Raw genomic sequence first — 14164 nt, 5'->3', positions numbered from 1 at the left:
GTTGAAATCAATTAAACAAGTCGTTATCTCAAGATTTTAATCGATCTTTCCATGTATTTTAACCAAAAAAAACTCGACAATTGAAAATGGGTAGGTTTTATCAATGTCGAGTTTGAAGGTAAATAAAAAGTGGTGAACTTAACAGTAAATAGTGGTGAGATCGATAGTAAAAATTGTGAACTCAAGACTAAATAAGAAAGCGTCAACTTCGACAATAAATCCAAAGTAGTGGACTAGACAGTAAATAAAAAAGTGATGAGTTCGCCAATAATGAGAGACTATTAAGAGATAAAAAAATTTACAAAATGTCCTATCAAGCTGCCGCACAACACTAAGGGACTATCTACAAATAAATCCCTCGGCCAAGATCTTTTAAGTAATCTTCCCTAAAAAGAAAAGTTAAAAAATAAGTGTTATAATCTTCACAAAGGTGAGTGCCTTGGCACACCAGTCTCATTAAGAATGCCAATTTTCATTCACCTACAATAAAATATAATTAACATTTTGTAAAAGTATATGGATCATGGTTAATTGAAAAACTTGGAGATATGATGATGACACTATTTCAACCTCTTAATGATAATGACGATGTGATGTGCAATGATGGTTACCGTATTTATCATTAATATGATTATGGTCATCATCGCCACCACCACCAAATGACCAACAACAACAACATTGTCACTATGGTTATTGTGGTCCTAGTCATCGTTGTCGTTGTCATTATCCAAGAGGTTATGGAGGTTGAACATAAAAATTCCTAGAGTATTGCTCAAGGGACCGCATTTGTAGACCACTAGGGACTTGTGGATCTACAATAAACAAAGATTAATCTATTGAAAACATGTGATCTCAACCATGTAAACATGAAATCCAACAATTGGGATTTATATATATAGGGAAATGTTCAACAACAAACATTTTGGCAAAAAAAATTTCAAAACATGGGTTAGAGGTTTTGGAATGGACTGATTTTTGGTGAGGATGATCTCTACGGTGAGGAGATCATCATCACCAAAAATTAGCCCATTCCAAAACTTCTAACCCCATCAAAAATGGTTTACAAAAAATGGAGGGTCCACCATTTTTCAACTTGTAAACTGGGGTTAGAAGTTTTGGAATTGGCTGATTTTTGGTGAGGATGATCTCCTCACCGTAGAGATCATCCTCACCAAAAATAAGCTCATTCCAAAACCTCTAACCCATGTTTTGAAAAATGTTTTGCCAAAATGTTTGTTGCTGAACGGGACCAATGATACTTATTTCGAGGATAAATCTCAACTGTTAGATTTTATGTTTACATAGTTGGGATCTTGTGTCTTTTCCATGAGTCATCCTTCGTGAGTATACTTATTTCGAGGGTAAATCTTAACCGTTAGATTTTATGTTTACATAGTTGGGCTCATGTGTTTTTTCCATGAGTCAACAGATCCCAACCCATATATGTGGTGGGGATCCAACGACTCATGAGAAAACGCATGATTCTAATTGTGTAAACATGAAATCGAAAGGTCAGGATTTATACGTATTTCCCAATAATACACATCTCCAGAATCCTTATTCCAAGGATAAATCCCAACTTTTGAATTTCGTGTTTACATGATCAAGATCATGTGTTTTTTCCATGAGTCATTGAAACTTGACCCATAAAATATATGGGTCAAGATCAAGAGCCAACGAAATGGCGAACGTTGCGTTAGAAATTTTGGAAAGGACTAATTTTTTGTGATGATGATCTCATCACCATAGAGATCCTCACCAAAAATCAGCCCATTCTGAAACTTCTAACCTCATCAAAATTAGTTTGCTAGTTGACAGTAAAAATTGGCGGTCCATGATATTCCTCAACACTTTTGATGAGGTTAGAGGTTTCGGAATGAGTTGATATTTGATTGAGGATGATCTCCATGGCGACAAGATCATCCTCACAAAAAATCAGCTCATTCTGAAATTTCTAACCCATATATATGGGACAATCCGTTGACTCAAGAAATGATATGTACAAGATCTTGACCATTTAAACACAACATCCAATGGTTGAAAATTATTCCTAAGATAAGAATCACTGGGATATGTATTGTTGAGCTACGCATAAAATCTCAACTGTTGGATTTGGTGTTTACACGGTCAAGATCTTGGGTCATAAGTTACAGAACGGACAACAATTTTTTTTTGATAATCGGGGTATCCGTGTAGACAATGGACCGAGCCCGTATCTGGGCTTTGCCCAGTCCATAGACCATGGACTTGTCCAAGGACTAGTCCCAGGGCACGTTCAACACCTGCACATCACACGCATTGGGTAAGTGAGAGTGCACCTTCGCGGGTGGCCCTGAGAAATTACTGCTTATAATGGGTATCGAACTCACAACCTACGGACTTTCACCGCTTATCAGTTCGAAATGGCCATTGAGCCAACCTGATATGTGCCTGTGTAAGTGGGATGTACGTGGGCTAGTCGTACATATGTGGGAGTAGTTATAGGAAGTGGGTCTTTTCTGTTTTAGCCATTTTCTTAGTGATTGAATTAGGTAGTTATCCTAGAGGAGTCTTGCTCCTATCATAGGGTAATAGTGGTAGTAGTTGTTGGAGTTAGTCATGGTATGTGTTAGTTTCAGCCAGTCAGAAGGAGCAGCTGTATAAAGCATAACATTTATCAATGAAAATGCTAAGTATTAACTCCTTCCAAAATTCTGTTTTAGTAGGTGGCTATCCTCGAAATAGTCAATTGATTTCAGATTTCTGAATTCTAAGAATAAATCACGTATCGGTGGTATTAGACAGGACAAACTTGGGATGGCTGACAGAACCAGGTTCTCTAAGTTGGACGAATCGATTGGACTATTAAAGGCAACATCAGAGGCACAAGGACAGATTCTTGCAACCATACTAGAAGATTCAAAGGTGCAGAGACAACTTCTAAAAGAAATGATACAAAGGTTCGCTGCTCTAGACTCCAAGTATGAACATTTGTCAAAGGAACTCAGCAAGGAGAAAGGGGAGCAGTTTGGAGAACAATCAGTGAACAAGTTAATCGATCTGCCTCATGTTGAGCATGAAAGAGCAATCCATATGCGCATTGTTCGTTTGGACTCCTCAGTTTGATGGAACAGATCCAACGGGGTGGGTCTATAGAGCCAAACAATTTTTTCTACATCACCAAACTCCAGGTACACAAAGATTGCTCATAGCCTCTTTTCACATGGAGGGGAGGGCATTATAGTGGTTCCGATGGATGAAAAAATCAGATGCTATCACTAGCTGGGATGCATTTAGATAGGCATTGGCAGTGAGATTCGGCCCAACCGAATATGAAGATCCCACAGCCTTACTCACTAAGTTGTGGCAGACTACCACCATGGAGCACTATCAAACGCAATTTGAAGAGCTCGCCAACAGGATGAAATGCCTAAATGAAGTGTTTATGATAAGTTGCTTCGTTGGGGGTTTGAGAGAAGCGATCGTCTAAGATTCCAAATGCTGAGGCCACTAATTCTCTCTACTGCCACCGGATTGGCACGCTTGCAAGAAGAAAATATCGTAGTTTGTAGAAAACAAAATCGTCCAGAGAGTAGCAGAAGTGCAGCCTTCACCTATGGGGGATCAAGTAAGCCACAAATCCCTCCAATTAAAAGGCTTACTCCTGTGGAGATAAGGGAACGACGAGATAACGAACTTTGTTACAATTGTGACGAAAAATTCAGTCCCGGACATAAATATAAGATGCAAAAGCTCTATTTAATGGACGGAACTTGGCCCAATGAAGATGATGACAGAGAAAGAAATGCTGCAGACTTGGAAGAATATGAAAAAAGAAGAAGATGATGATGCTACTCCACCTGAAATTTTTTTTTTTGCATGCAATTGCCGGCACATTAACACCCCAAACAATGAAGTGAGATGATGACCGGTGATAGTAGTAATCGATTCTGATAGCACTCATCATTTTCTTGATCATCACTTGGCCAAGAAAGTTGGGTTACCCATTCACTAAGGTGGAGGATTCGAGGTAATGATTGCAAATGGCGACAAGTTACCTTGCGATGGGAAATGCCCAATTGTGATCATGGCGTTACAAGGAGTTCCTATTGTTACCGAATTTTTCTTATTACCCCTCGAAGGATGTGATGCTGTATTGGGGGCTCATTGGCTTCGAACTCTCGGGCCTAGTGTTTGGGACTTTGCCAACTTGAAGATGGAATTCAAGTTGAATGGGTAGGACTATCACTTTAAAGGAGAGTCTAACCATGGAGTTGAAGTTGTGGATGGCCAAAATATTAAGAAGACTTGTAATTCTGGAAGGTATGTCATGCTCTTGCAATTGTCCAGTTGTGTTATAACACCTCAAGAGTTACTAATGGATTCAGATGTGCAAAAATTGATGGGTGAATTTCAGGATGTTTTCAGCGAGCCTAATGGCTTGCCCCCTCAAAGATCACATGATCACAAGATTCCTTTGTTGGACAAAACTCAAGAAGTTACTGTCCGACCCTATCGATATCCTTATTATCAAAAGGGGGAGATTGAAAAATCATGCAAGAAATGCTTCGAACTGGAATTGTGCGGACAAGTCAAAGCCCATTTTCTTCACCGGTTCTACTAGTATGCAAAGCTGAAGATAGTTGGAGATTTTGCGTAGATTATCGAGCCCTAAATCATGAGTCAGTGAAGGAAATTTTTTCTATTCCTGTGGTGTACGAGTTGCAAGGATAGTCAATTTTCCCAAAGCTAGACCTACGACCAAAGTAGAGTGCACCCATCAGACATCCACAAAATGGCTTTTCGTACCCACGAGGAACATTATGAATTCCTTTTGATGCCATTTGGTCTCACAAATGCACTATCCACTTTTCAGGCCTTAATGAATGAGGTATTTCGTCTTTTTTTTGCAGACATTTGTTCTTGTCTTCTTTGATGATATTCTAATCTATAGCTGGAATCGAGATGACCATCTACAACACCTCTGAACAGTCTTAAGTGTATTAAGATCACAAAACTTATACACTAAAAAGTCCAAATTCTGATTCGCTTGTGATAAAGTTTAATATCTCGGGCATATCATCTCGAAAGATGGGGTTGCTGCCGATCCGTCCAAAATTTCAAGCATGATGGACTGGCCACTCCAACCACAGTTAAATCTCTTCAAGGTTTTCTTGGGCTAACCGGGTATTATCGAAAATTCATGAAGGACTATGGGAAGATAGCTGCACCCCTAACCAAAATATCCTCAAATTCCAATTACCAAAGTGTATTTATTGCACTTTAAAGTGTCCCCCTTTGGGCACATGTTAACAAAACCCATGTTATATATAGGTGGGTTAGAATTTTCGAAATAGACTAATTTTTTGTGAGGATGATCTCTATGGTGAGGAGATCAACCTCATCAAAAATCAATCCATTCTGAAATTTCTAATCTCCTCAAAAGTGGTTTTCAAATAAAGGGACAATCTATGATTCTTCAACATATTGAATATGAGTCGTGCTACACTGATTTTGTTGGACACTGCATTCAACATTGTGCTAGCGTGGTGGTGCACAAATAACCATAGATTTCTTTTGAATCGCAATAAACGTACTCGAAAAATGTCACTCGAAATTCACTCTACTACACAGAATCATAGATATTTTCCCTTCTATATCTTGAGGAACAAAATCTATGGCTCCGTGCACATGTCATATCTTCGAGTGTCTTTTTTCGAGTCAGTTTATGCCAACTCATTTCTTTTCTCGAATAAAAATTTTAAAAAAAAATGAATCAATGATTCTTTATGCACTGTCATATCAACACAGCATTGAACGCAGTGTCCAACAAAGTTGGTCCAACATTTTTCATAGTCTTATTGTTGGACAAGCCATAAACTCCATTGGTAAAGTCTTTGAAATTAGCCAATACTTTATAAGAAAGAGTCATGCTGGTGGAGCAACATGAAAATTGACATCGATTCTCACATTGCTGATGCGGATGCTTTTTCACTCTCGTGAGCAATGTGTGAATCGGTGTCAATTTTAATTTGAGCACTTTCCTGGTAAGAAAAGGAACACTGTGTTGACGTGGTAGTAGGTAAAGGATCATAGATTTGTCACCTTGTATCTCGAGGAAAACAATTTTGGCTTTAAATTAAAACACGTGGCGCACTTGCACTGGTCTGATATCTGAAAATAGACAGATTTTAGAACCACAAAACAGTACGGTACACTACTATGGTTATTAGTTATAGAACATTATGTGGTCTCTCTCTCATCGTCAGCTTCTCTCCAGTCTTTCCTCAAGATTCGGAATCCTTCCTCTGTTTAAAAACAAGATCTCTGCAACAAAGCTAAATATTGAAGAAAACAGAGGAGGAGGAGAGAAGGGTTTCGAGAATATGAGAATCTCAAACACAATTAACGTTGATAAGATGCAACAATTTGTAAATAATGACCCAGCAGGTAATCAGAATCTCTCCACTAGTCTTCTAACATGTTAGATTACCTTCATCTCTTCTTCTTTTTTATGTTGCTAGTGGTTCTTTATTTTATGAAATTTTGATTGAAACTAGTTTTGGGGACTATTTGTACTTGATTGTGAGAATTATATATATATATTCAAATCCAAATGGGGCTATTTGCAGTTGAGTGTGAGAATTTTATTATTATTTTTAATTAGTTTGTGGAAAGTTTCAATCCAAATTGGGCTATTTGCAGATAGAGTGTGAGGATTTATTTTTATTTTTATGTTTAATATTTTATTTTATTTTTGAAAGAGTTCCAATGCAAATGGGGCTATTTGCAGTTAGAGTGAGAGGATTTTTTATTTTATTTTTTTAATTAGTTTGTGAAGGGTTGAAATCCAAATGGGGCTATTTGCAGTTCAGTGTGAGGATTTTTATTTTATTTTATTAGTTTGTTTAGAAAGAATTCCAATCCAAATGAGGCTATTTGTAGTTTGAGTGGGAGTATTTTTCTTTTAATTAGTTTGTTTAGGAAGAGTTTCAATCCAAATGGGGTGATTAGGTATGGGTGGGAAAATGAGAAATTTGATTCCATTTCCTTCTATTTTAAGTTTAGGAAAAACAAAACGAGCAGCGGAAAGCTTCTTTTGTTGCCTGTTCTGAGTTTCATAGTGATCTATCAAACATTGTTTTGGAAGGATCTACTGATTGTAGTATGTAATTATTGTTTTTTTTATAAATAAAAAAAACTAAGATAGCTGGTAGGAATCTAACTAATTCTAAGCTTTCCCTCCAAAAGCTAGTAGATGGGATCTTGTTTTAAAACACCTTCAATTTTTAAGCCAAATAGTTCACATCTCAGTACGGTTGTCCAACTTGCTACTTAATACTGAGATACTAGTAACAAGCTGGTAACTCTAATTTCCTTTTACATTAGAGATGGGTTGTCATGGTTGTTCTTTTCTTATGTGCTTCTTTATCATGACAACAAAAGTGTGTAGGTTTGAAACTCGTTGAGAATTTGAGATACAAGGAAAATGCAACACAATCTGACCCTACTTATTAAGGGAGACCCATCTCACATGAAAACGTGGTTACCCAAAAAAAATGCCAATAACGTAAAAAAAAACAACATCAAAGGAATCACATGAATGGTCCATTGTAAATCCCCATAAAACATACAAAGCAAGCACTTTCAACCTACTCTTAGTCTTAGCTCATTGCTTGATCTTTTCTACTTTTCTTAGCTTGGACTTCCGTTAATAGAACTTGATTGCTCTTGGAGCTGAATGGTCAAATGTGCTTCTTCAGATGTGGCTTTCTCTTTGGATATTTACTTTCATATTTTAGAGGACACAGGGAAGCCTTAGTTCCATTCATATATATGTGATTTTCCCACTTGGATGCATTGCAGAACTTTTTGGATTTCACTTAGGAGTATTATGCTTTTGCTTTTTGGTTTTTTTTTTTTTTTTTTCAAAATATTTAGCTTCTGAATAAACAGGTGGATGGGACAAATGCTGGGAGCAAGGAACGACACCATGGGATTTGGGAGAGCCAACACCCGTGATCCTACATCTTGTTCAGACAGGAGCCCTTCCCAAAGGGAGGCTTTTAGTCCCTGGATGTGGCAGTGTAAGATTTTTTGTTTTCTTTATTTCTTTCATGGTGTTTTCCAAGGTTCTAGATTTTTTGTGCTGCTAGTATTCATTGAAATTAATGAATTTAGCTTCTGAAATTTATTTTCTCATCTTTAGTTTCAAACTAACTTTATCATATGACTTATACATTTGTTACCGAAACTTTAGGCAGACCCCGACCAAATATATTCCACAAAAAAGAGATTACAACCTAAGATGCGCCCAACACGTGGACACGATCAATGATATTGTAAGCGACAGTGGTGATGCTGCAAACGCCTATGGTGATTGCAGCTATTCCTTAATTATATTGGTTTTGACGGATATTATTTTAATTCTAGAGATGATTGAAGAAACTCATTTTGGGGATTGTGGGTGATTTTTCGGATCTCCCACTCCTCGAGATCTGCACTACAATTAATGTGACTCTTTGATCTTCTTCTCCGATAATCCTCTAAATTTTCAATCACCTTTTCCGGTGAACCTTCATTTTCTGGATCGTCTTCTTCGTTCACCTTTACCTGAAAAAATATCAATGTGGTGTCGGCCAAAGAGCCTCCGACGATCAAGTTAGTACTTGATGAAAATTCCAGCACAATAAGAGAATATGAGCACTAAAGTTGTGTGTGACTTGTTCTTTGGGTTTGAGTGAGAGAAGCCTTCTTATTTATAAAGTTGACTCTTAATGGGGGTAGTAAACTCAGTTATAACTACACACCCATGTTTTCCAACATTTATGGTAATAAAAGTCCATGATAGTTTGATGATAATGAAGACTCACTCCTCATGATTCTTGTAACCTATATGAGTGGCCCAAACTCGATGACTATTCTACTCCTCGAGTTGACTCAGTTAAGTTATGTGTCCACAACTCTTTTGGGCACCGTGTGTGTTTTACCTTAGTGGTAAAGGATGTTGTAATGACTTTACCACTTGGGTAGCTTTATGGTGACTAGTTATAATACTTTGATATGTTGCTACTCCCTTAATGTATCAATCTCCTTAGAGTAATTCTCAAAAGTAAGAAAATGAGTAGTAGTAATAGTAGGGGTATTAGCTACTGAGCAAGAGCAGGAGAAGGAGGAGAAGCAGTAATATCAGATATTAGGCAGGAGAAGAAGCAGTCGCATCAACTATTGAGTAGGAGAAAAAACTGTAGTAGTTGTTGTTGCAAACAGAACTTGGTCGAATCACTTTAAATGTTTGAGAGAAAGGTTAGCTCCTTAGGGGGACTGAACCTTGTTTGGATGTTATGATAAGAGATTAGTTCCCTAGAGGGGCCGAACCAACTTTGGATGGAATAGCAAGAAGTCAGCTTCTTAAAGAGGTTGAACCTCCTTGGGATGTAATAGCAAGGGGTCAGCTCTTTGAGGAGGCCGAAGCTCCTTTGGATGAAAATAGCGAGGGGTTGACCATGGTAGCCAAACCACCTAGATGTAACACAGAGAAGTGAGGGGTTGGCCAACGTGGCCAAACATCTTTAAAGAGGTCGGCCAAGGTAGCCGAACCATTTAGAGAGAACAATAGAGGGGGGTAACATTTGCTAATCCCTAGGAAGGGGATATTTTTGGTTCGTACAGGTATGTACAGTAGTTTTGATGGGCCTTGAAGGAGGCCCAGGTGTGTGTGTAGATTTTTTTCATTTGATAAGGCTTTGAACATATAGGATCATTTCGACGTGCCATACATATCTTCTGGTCAAATGTTGTGTTGGTAATTCATCAACAAGAGATCTAGTGCTAAGGCATTCTTTTTGTTATGGTTATTTCTCAACCCTTGCATTAGCTTTCTTTTCATCCTCTCAATTTTCAATAATAGACATTATACATATTAAAAGCTATATAACTCAGATATGAATGTTACTGTTGGTGTCAGACATGGATACGAAGTGTCAAATAATTAAACAAGCTTATATGGATTAAAATTATATAACACTACAGAATATAATAGCTGAGGAAAAGCAATATTTTCACATACACCTGGTCATGGGTTTAAGATTTGTCTGAATAAGAACTCCATTATGTGTCTGAATCGTCAGTCTGGCATGGTGTTTTCTATACGGTAATATTTTCAAAATATTGTATGACCTGCTTAGTAAAACAAAAGGAAGTTTGGTGTATTCGACCATCATAAGAATTTGATTTGTTACCTATTCGTTGTCTTTGTGTTTTTGCAATTATAGCCAATAGTAGATCTGTTCATATATGACAGGGTCACGACGTAGTAGCTATTGCCAGTCCTGAACGCTATGTCGTAGGTTTGGATATCTCAGACAATGCCATCAAGAAAGCTAGAGAGGTAAGATTGGTGAAGTCTGGCAGAGTTCATACCAAGAAAACTCAATCTGGTAACTTCAAATGTGATTTGAGTATTATAAAACTCAATAAAAAAAATCAGATAAACAGGACTGCCTACTCTTTTTTATGAGGTAAGCTTTTGAACCTAGAAACCTGATCAAGTACTCAACTGAGTGTTGAGTAATTTAGACTTGGGCCCTTATGAAGCTTTAAGTCGAGTATGAAATTTATAAATATGAGTTTTGAAAGATTTGTATGTGTTAAAATTCTAACACGTCGAAAGATCATAATGCCAAGCCAGTTGTTTTCATCATCACCCCAAGCAAATTATTTTGCCTTCTTAAAGGAGGACTTCTTCACTTGGCATCCGACTGAGTTGTTTGATCTTGTTTTTGATTACACGTAAGTTTTCACTTTCAAGTATATATTCATTTGTTCCCTTGAAGGAACAATAGTTTGATGCTCAATCTAGTATAGGGTAATTCCAGGTTCTTCTGTGCGATTGAACCTTACATGAGATCAGCTTGGGCAAGCCGAGTTCGAGATCTCTTGAAACCAGATGGAGAACTCATTACATTGATGTTTCCGGTGAACGTTTAGCCCTTTTTATATTGCCTTCTGAAAAGGGTCTTTTGGCCCCTTTTTTTATAATACAAGTTCTTAAACAAAGAAAAGGTGTTTCTACTGGTCATATTGAATAGGTTTGTTTTCTTGGTGACAGATAATCGATCATATTGGTGGACCCCCATATAAAGTTTCCCTGGCCGAGTAATTCTCCACTTCAGACATTTATCTATGTAGTAATGTTGCTCTTCTGTATAGAAGTAAGTTTCATCTGTTCTTGGAATGATTTGTTAAAATCATACTACTTGGCACCTTCATGCAGTTATGAAGAGGTGTTGCATCCCATGGGCTTTAGAGCAATCTCTGTAGCAGATAATGAGCTAGCAATAAGGGCACGCAAGGTATGAGAAAAAGATTGAAATAATTATTTTTTTCTCTTACCATCACGTAAGTATTTGGATGTGTGGTACTTTTGGGTCTTTTGAAGTCACAATGTTGTACAAAATCCACATATCTGTGTATAAGCTGCATTTTGTATTCCAACTGCACAAGTCGTCATCACCATCGAAGCCTTATCATAAAGATGTGCTCGACTAAACAAATCCGTTCCTCCGTTCTTTCGTGTTCAGAGGTGAACATATCCACTTTTACTACCTCAATCCACGTTCGTTTTGGTCTCTCACTTTTAGGACCTTCAACTTGTATATTTCTTCTAACTAGGGTTGTAATCGACCTTCGTTGAATGTGCCCAATCCTTCTCTATTGACTTTCTCTTTGTCGCTTATTGGGAGATACTACTACATTCTCTTGCTTGTGTTCATTTCTAATTTCATCTTTCTTAGCTTTCTCATTCATCCCTCTCTGCATATGCTCCATTTATTAATATGGTGCTTCTAGACCGTCCAACGTTCAATTCCATAAATCATAGCTGATTTTACTGCAACTTTTTTTATATATAAGGAGAATTTTATTGAGAGAGGACAAGGAGTCCTCAAAGAAAGATCCAGACTAAGATCACTCCCTAATTACACTTTCCCATCTAAACTCAAAATCTTTATAATAAAAAAAAGACCCCCCCTAAATTCCTTAAATAGCTGATTTTACTGGAGTCTTATAATTTTTTTTCTTTTAATTTGATTGGTTTGTGTCCGTCATCTAGCTCTTTAGAAGCGCACCTTCACCCTAGTCATCCAACTATGATTTTATGGGCAGCATCTTCCTCAATCTCTTTAGCCTTATGTATAATAGATCTGAGATTATAAAAATGATCGCATCAGGTTGCTTGCAGACCATCAATTTCTACTAGACATTCCTCATGGGTATGAGTACTAAAGATATTCACATTCACGGCCTCTTGCTTTTGCTTATTCTAAAGTCCTTTGACTCCAACACATATTTCAGAATTTTTATTTTGCTTCAACTCCCTCACTTCTCTCATCAAAAAATGCTATATGACTACGTCATCTGCAATTAACATAAACCAAGGTATGTATAGTTAAAACCCTTTCATGTAGGTCCATTATGTCTATAATTATTTAAGACTCATTTCTCTCTCAGTGTAAATCCAATATTTTGGACATTGCTCATGCCAAGATGGGAGGATGTGAAGAAGCCTCCTGTTAACCAACCAACTACTCCAAAAGACGGATCTGTTGGAGAGGGGGAGAACTTGAATATAAGAGGGTCACGGGGCTTAACTGGGGTATGAAATACCCGATAGTGGAGGAAAATATACACTCAACACTCCCCCTCACCCATAAGGGTGGAAAGAATAGAACCGTGACCTATATGAACCTAGCGCTCTGAAAACATGTTAACCAACCAACTACTCCAAAAGACCGATCTAATTGGAGAGTGGGAGAACTATGAATATTATGAGGGTCACGGAGCATAACTGGGGTATGACACACCTGAGAGTGGAGGAAAATATACCCTCAACATCTCCTACCATGTCCAAGAATAGTGGGATTTGTGTGCGCACATAGTCAGCGGATCAGCAAGAGAACCTCCTACCGAAAACCAATGAATCAACCATCCAATCGATTGATTATTATAGGTTTTGTATGTGTTCCCATATTGTCTGATGGCTTTCCTATGTCAGACAGATTGAATGGTTCCTAGTCATTCACATCCCAGAATCGTCCCACTTGTACAGAAGAGGCAAAGAGAACAGCCAGTTAGGTGGAATTAGTGTTCAGTACTGAACATATTTCTAGCCCAAGTGTTGGAGATTTTATGGATTATCTTTTTTATTATTATTTTTAAAATAATATGTTACCTGTTGCTAATTTTTTTTATTATTCTTTTTTGGGCAGGGAAGAGAAAAGCTTGGGAGGTGGAAGAGGTGTTTAAACCAATCTCAACTATGAACAAAAGATAGCATTCTCTTAAATAAGGGAAAACTCATACCTTCAGAATTGTTCATAAAATTCGTTACTGCTGAACAAATATTTGTGTATTTTTTACAGTAAAGTGGGATTGGCCCAAATATTGGAATATTCGCAATTCAACTCTATGTTTTATGTTGACTCATTGTGACTTCAAAAGACCCAAAATGGGTCAAAATGGTTTGATGTCCCATGATCCAAGTCGGATACTGATCCATCCGTATATCCTCCTAGATATGAATTATATATTGCTTTTTAAATGAGGACCACTTGGCTAAGTGGTAAGACAGTATGGAGATTGTTCCGAAGGTCTTAGATTCAAACCCATTGAACCACTTCTTGTACTAATATTTCTACTGTTAACTACTAACCCCACCTAGCAAATAATAAAAAGGAAAATATTGCAAAATATAATAAAATAATTATCAAATCAAAGTAGTTTGGGTCTGGATAGTTTTCTCACATTTCTAACCAGGAAAAAATGTTCACCAGAAATCATGATGTGCTAACCCCCAAAAAAACAAATTGTTAAAAACGACTTATTCTTAATCTTAGCTATCAGGTGGACCATGACAAAAAATCTAAGTACTTCGGCCATTTTCATATTATTAGGTCTCATCAATTCGACTTGACTTGGTTGAAATTTGACTTGGTTTACCAAAACTAGTTCTAACAAACTTCCGCGTCAACTCAAAAATGCACCAGGTTGAACTCCTTCCTTTGCTCCATCAAGTGTCCCTAAGGAAAGGCTGATGATGCCCACCTTTGATCTTCAACAAGATCTGGAAACATTGGTACTGAACATTTCAATCCTTAACAGTGTTGTTGCCACTCCCTCCTTAGTC

General features: G+C 37.4%; 1 protein-coding gene across 2 annotated transcripts; it reads left to right on the top strand.

Annotated features, from left to right (window-relative positions):
- Window positions 1-6213: 6213 nt before the first annotated feature.
- Window positions 6214-13462, top strand: LOC147381550 (thiocyanate methyltransferase 1-like). Of its 2 annotated transcripts, XR_015174484.1 has the most exons (9): window positions 6214-6429; window positions 7936-8066; window positions 10283-10369; window positions 10670-10770; window positions 10857-10956; window positions 11090-11136; window positions 11255-11333; window positions 13034-13108; window positions 13248-13462. XR_015174484.1 is itself a non-coding variant. In XM_086430284.1 (8 exons), the coding sequence occupies exons 1-8, from the start codon at window positions 6225-6227 to the stop codon at window positions 13299-13301; spliced, it is 804 nt and encodes a 267-aa protein (XP_086286410.1). In that variant the 5' UTR covers window positions 6215-6224; the 3' UTR covers window positions 13302-13462. The 2 variants fall into 2 exon arrangements, 1 of the variants encoding a protein (XP_086286410.1); XM_086430284.1 differs by lacking the exon at window positions 13034-13108 and having other exon boundaries at window positions 6215-6429.
- The last annotated feature ends 702 nt before the right edge of the window (window positions 13463-14164 follow it).

Source organism: Akebia trifoliata, unplaced genomic scaffold (genome assembly GCF_017979445.1).
Source record: "Akebia trifoliata isolate Shusen 1 unplaced genomic scaffold, ASM1797944v1 Contig00362, whole genome shotgun sequence".
NCBI classification, from domain to species: Eukaryota; Viridiplantae; Streptophyta; class Magnoliopsida; order Ranunculales; family Lardizabalaceae; genus Akebia; species Akebia trifoliata.
The sequence above is the reverse complement of the archived record's forward strand: the minus strand, read 5'-3'. Positions and strand labels throughout refer to the sequence as shown.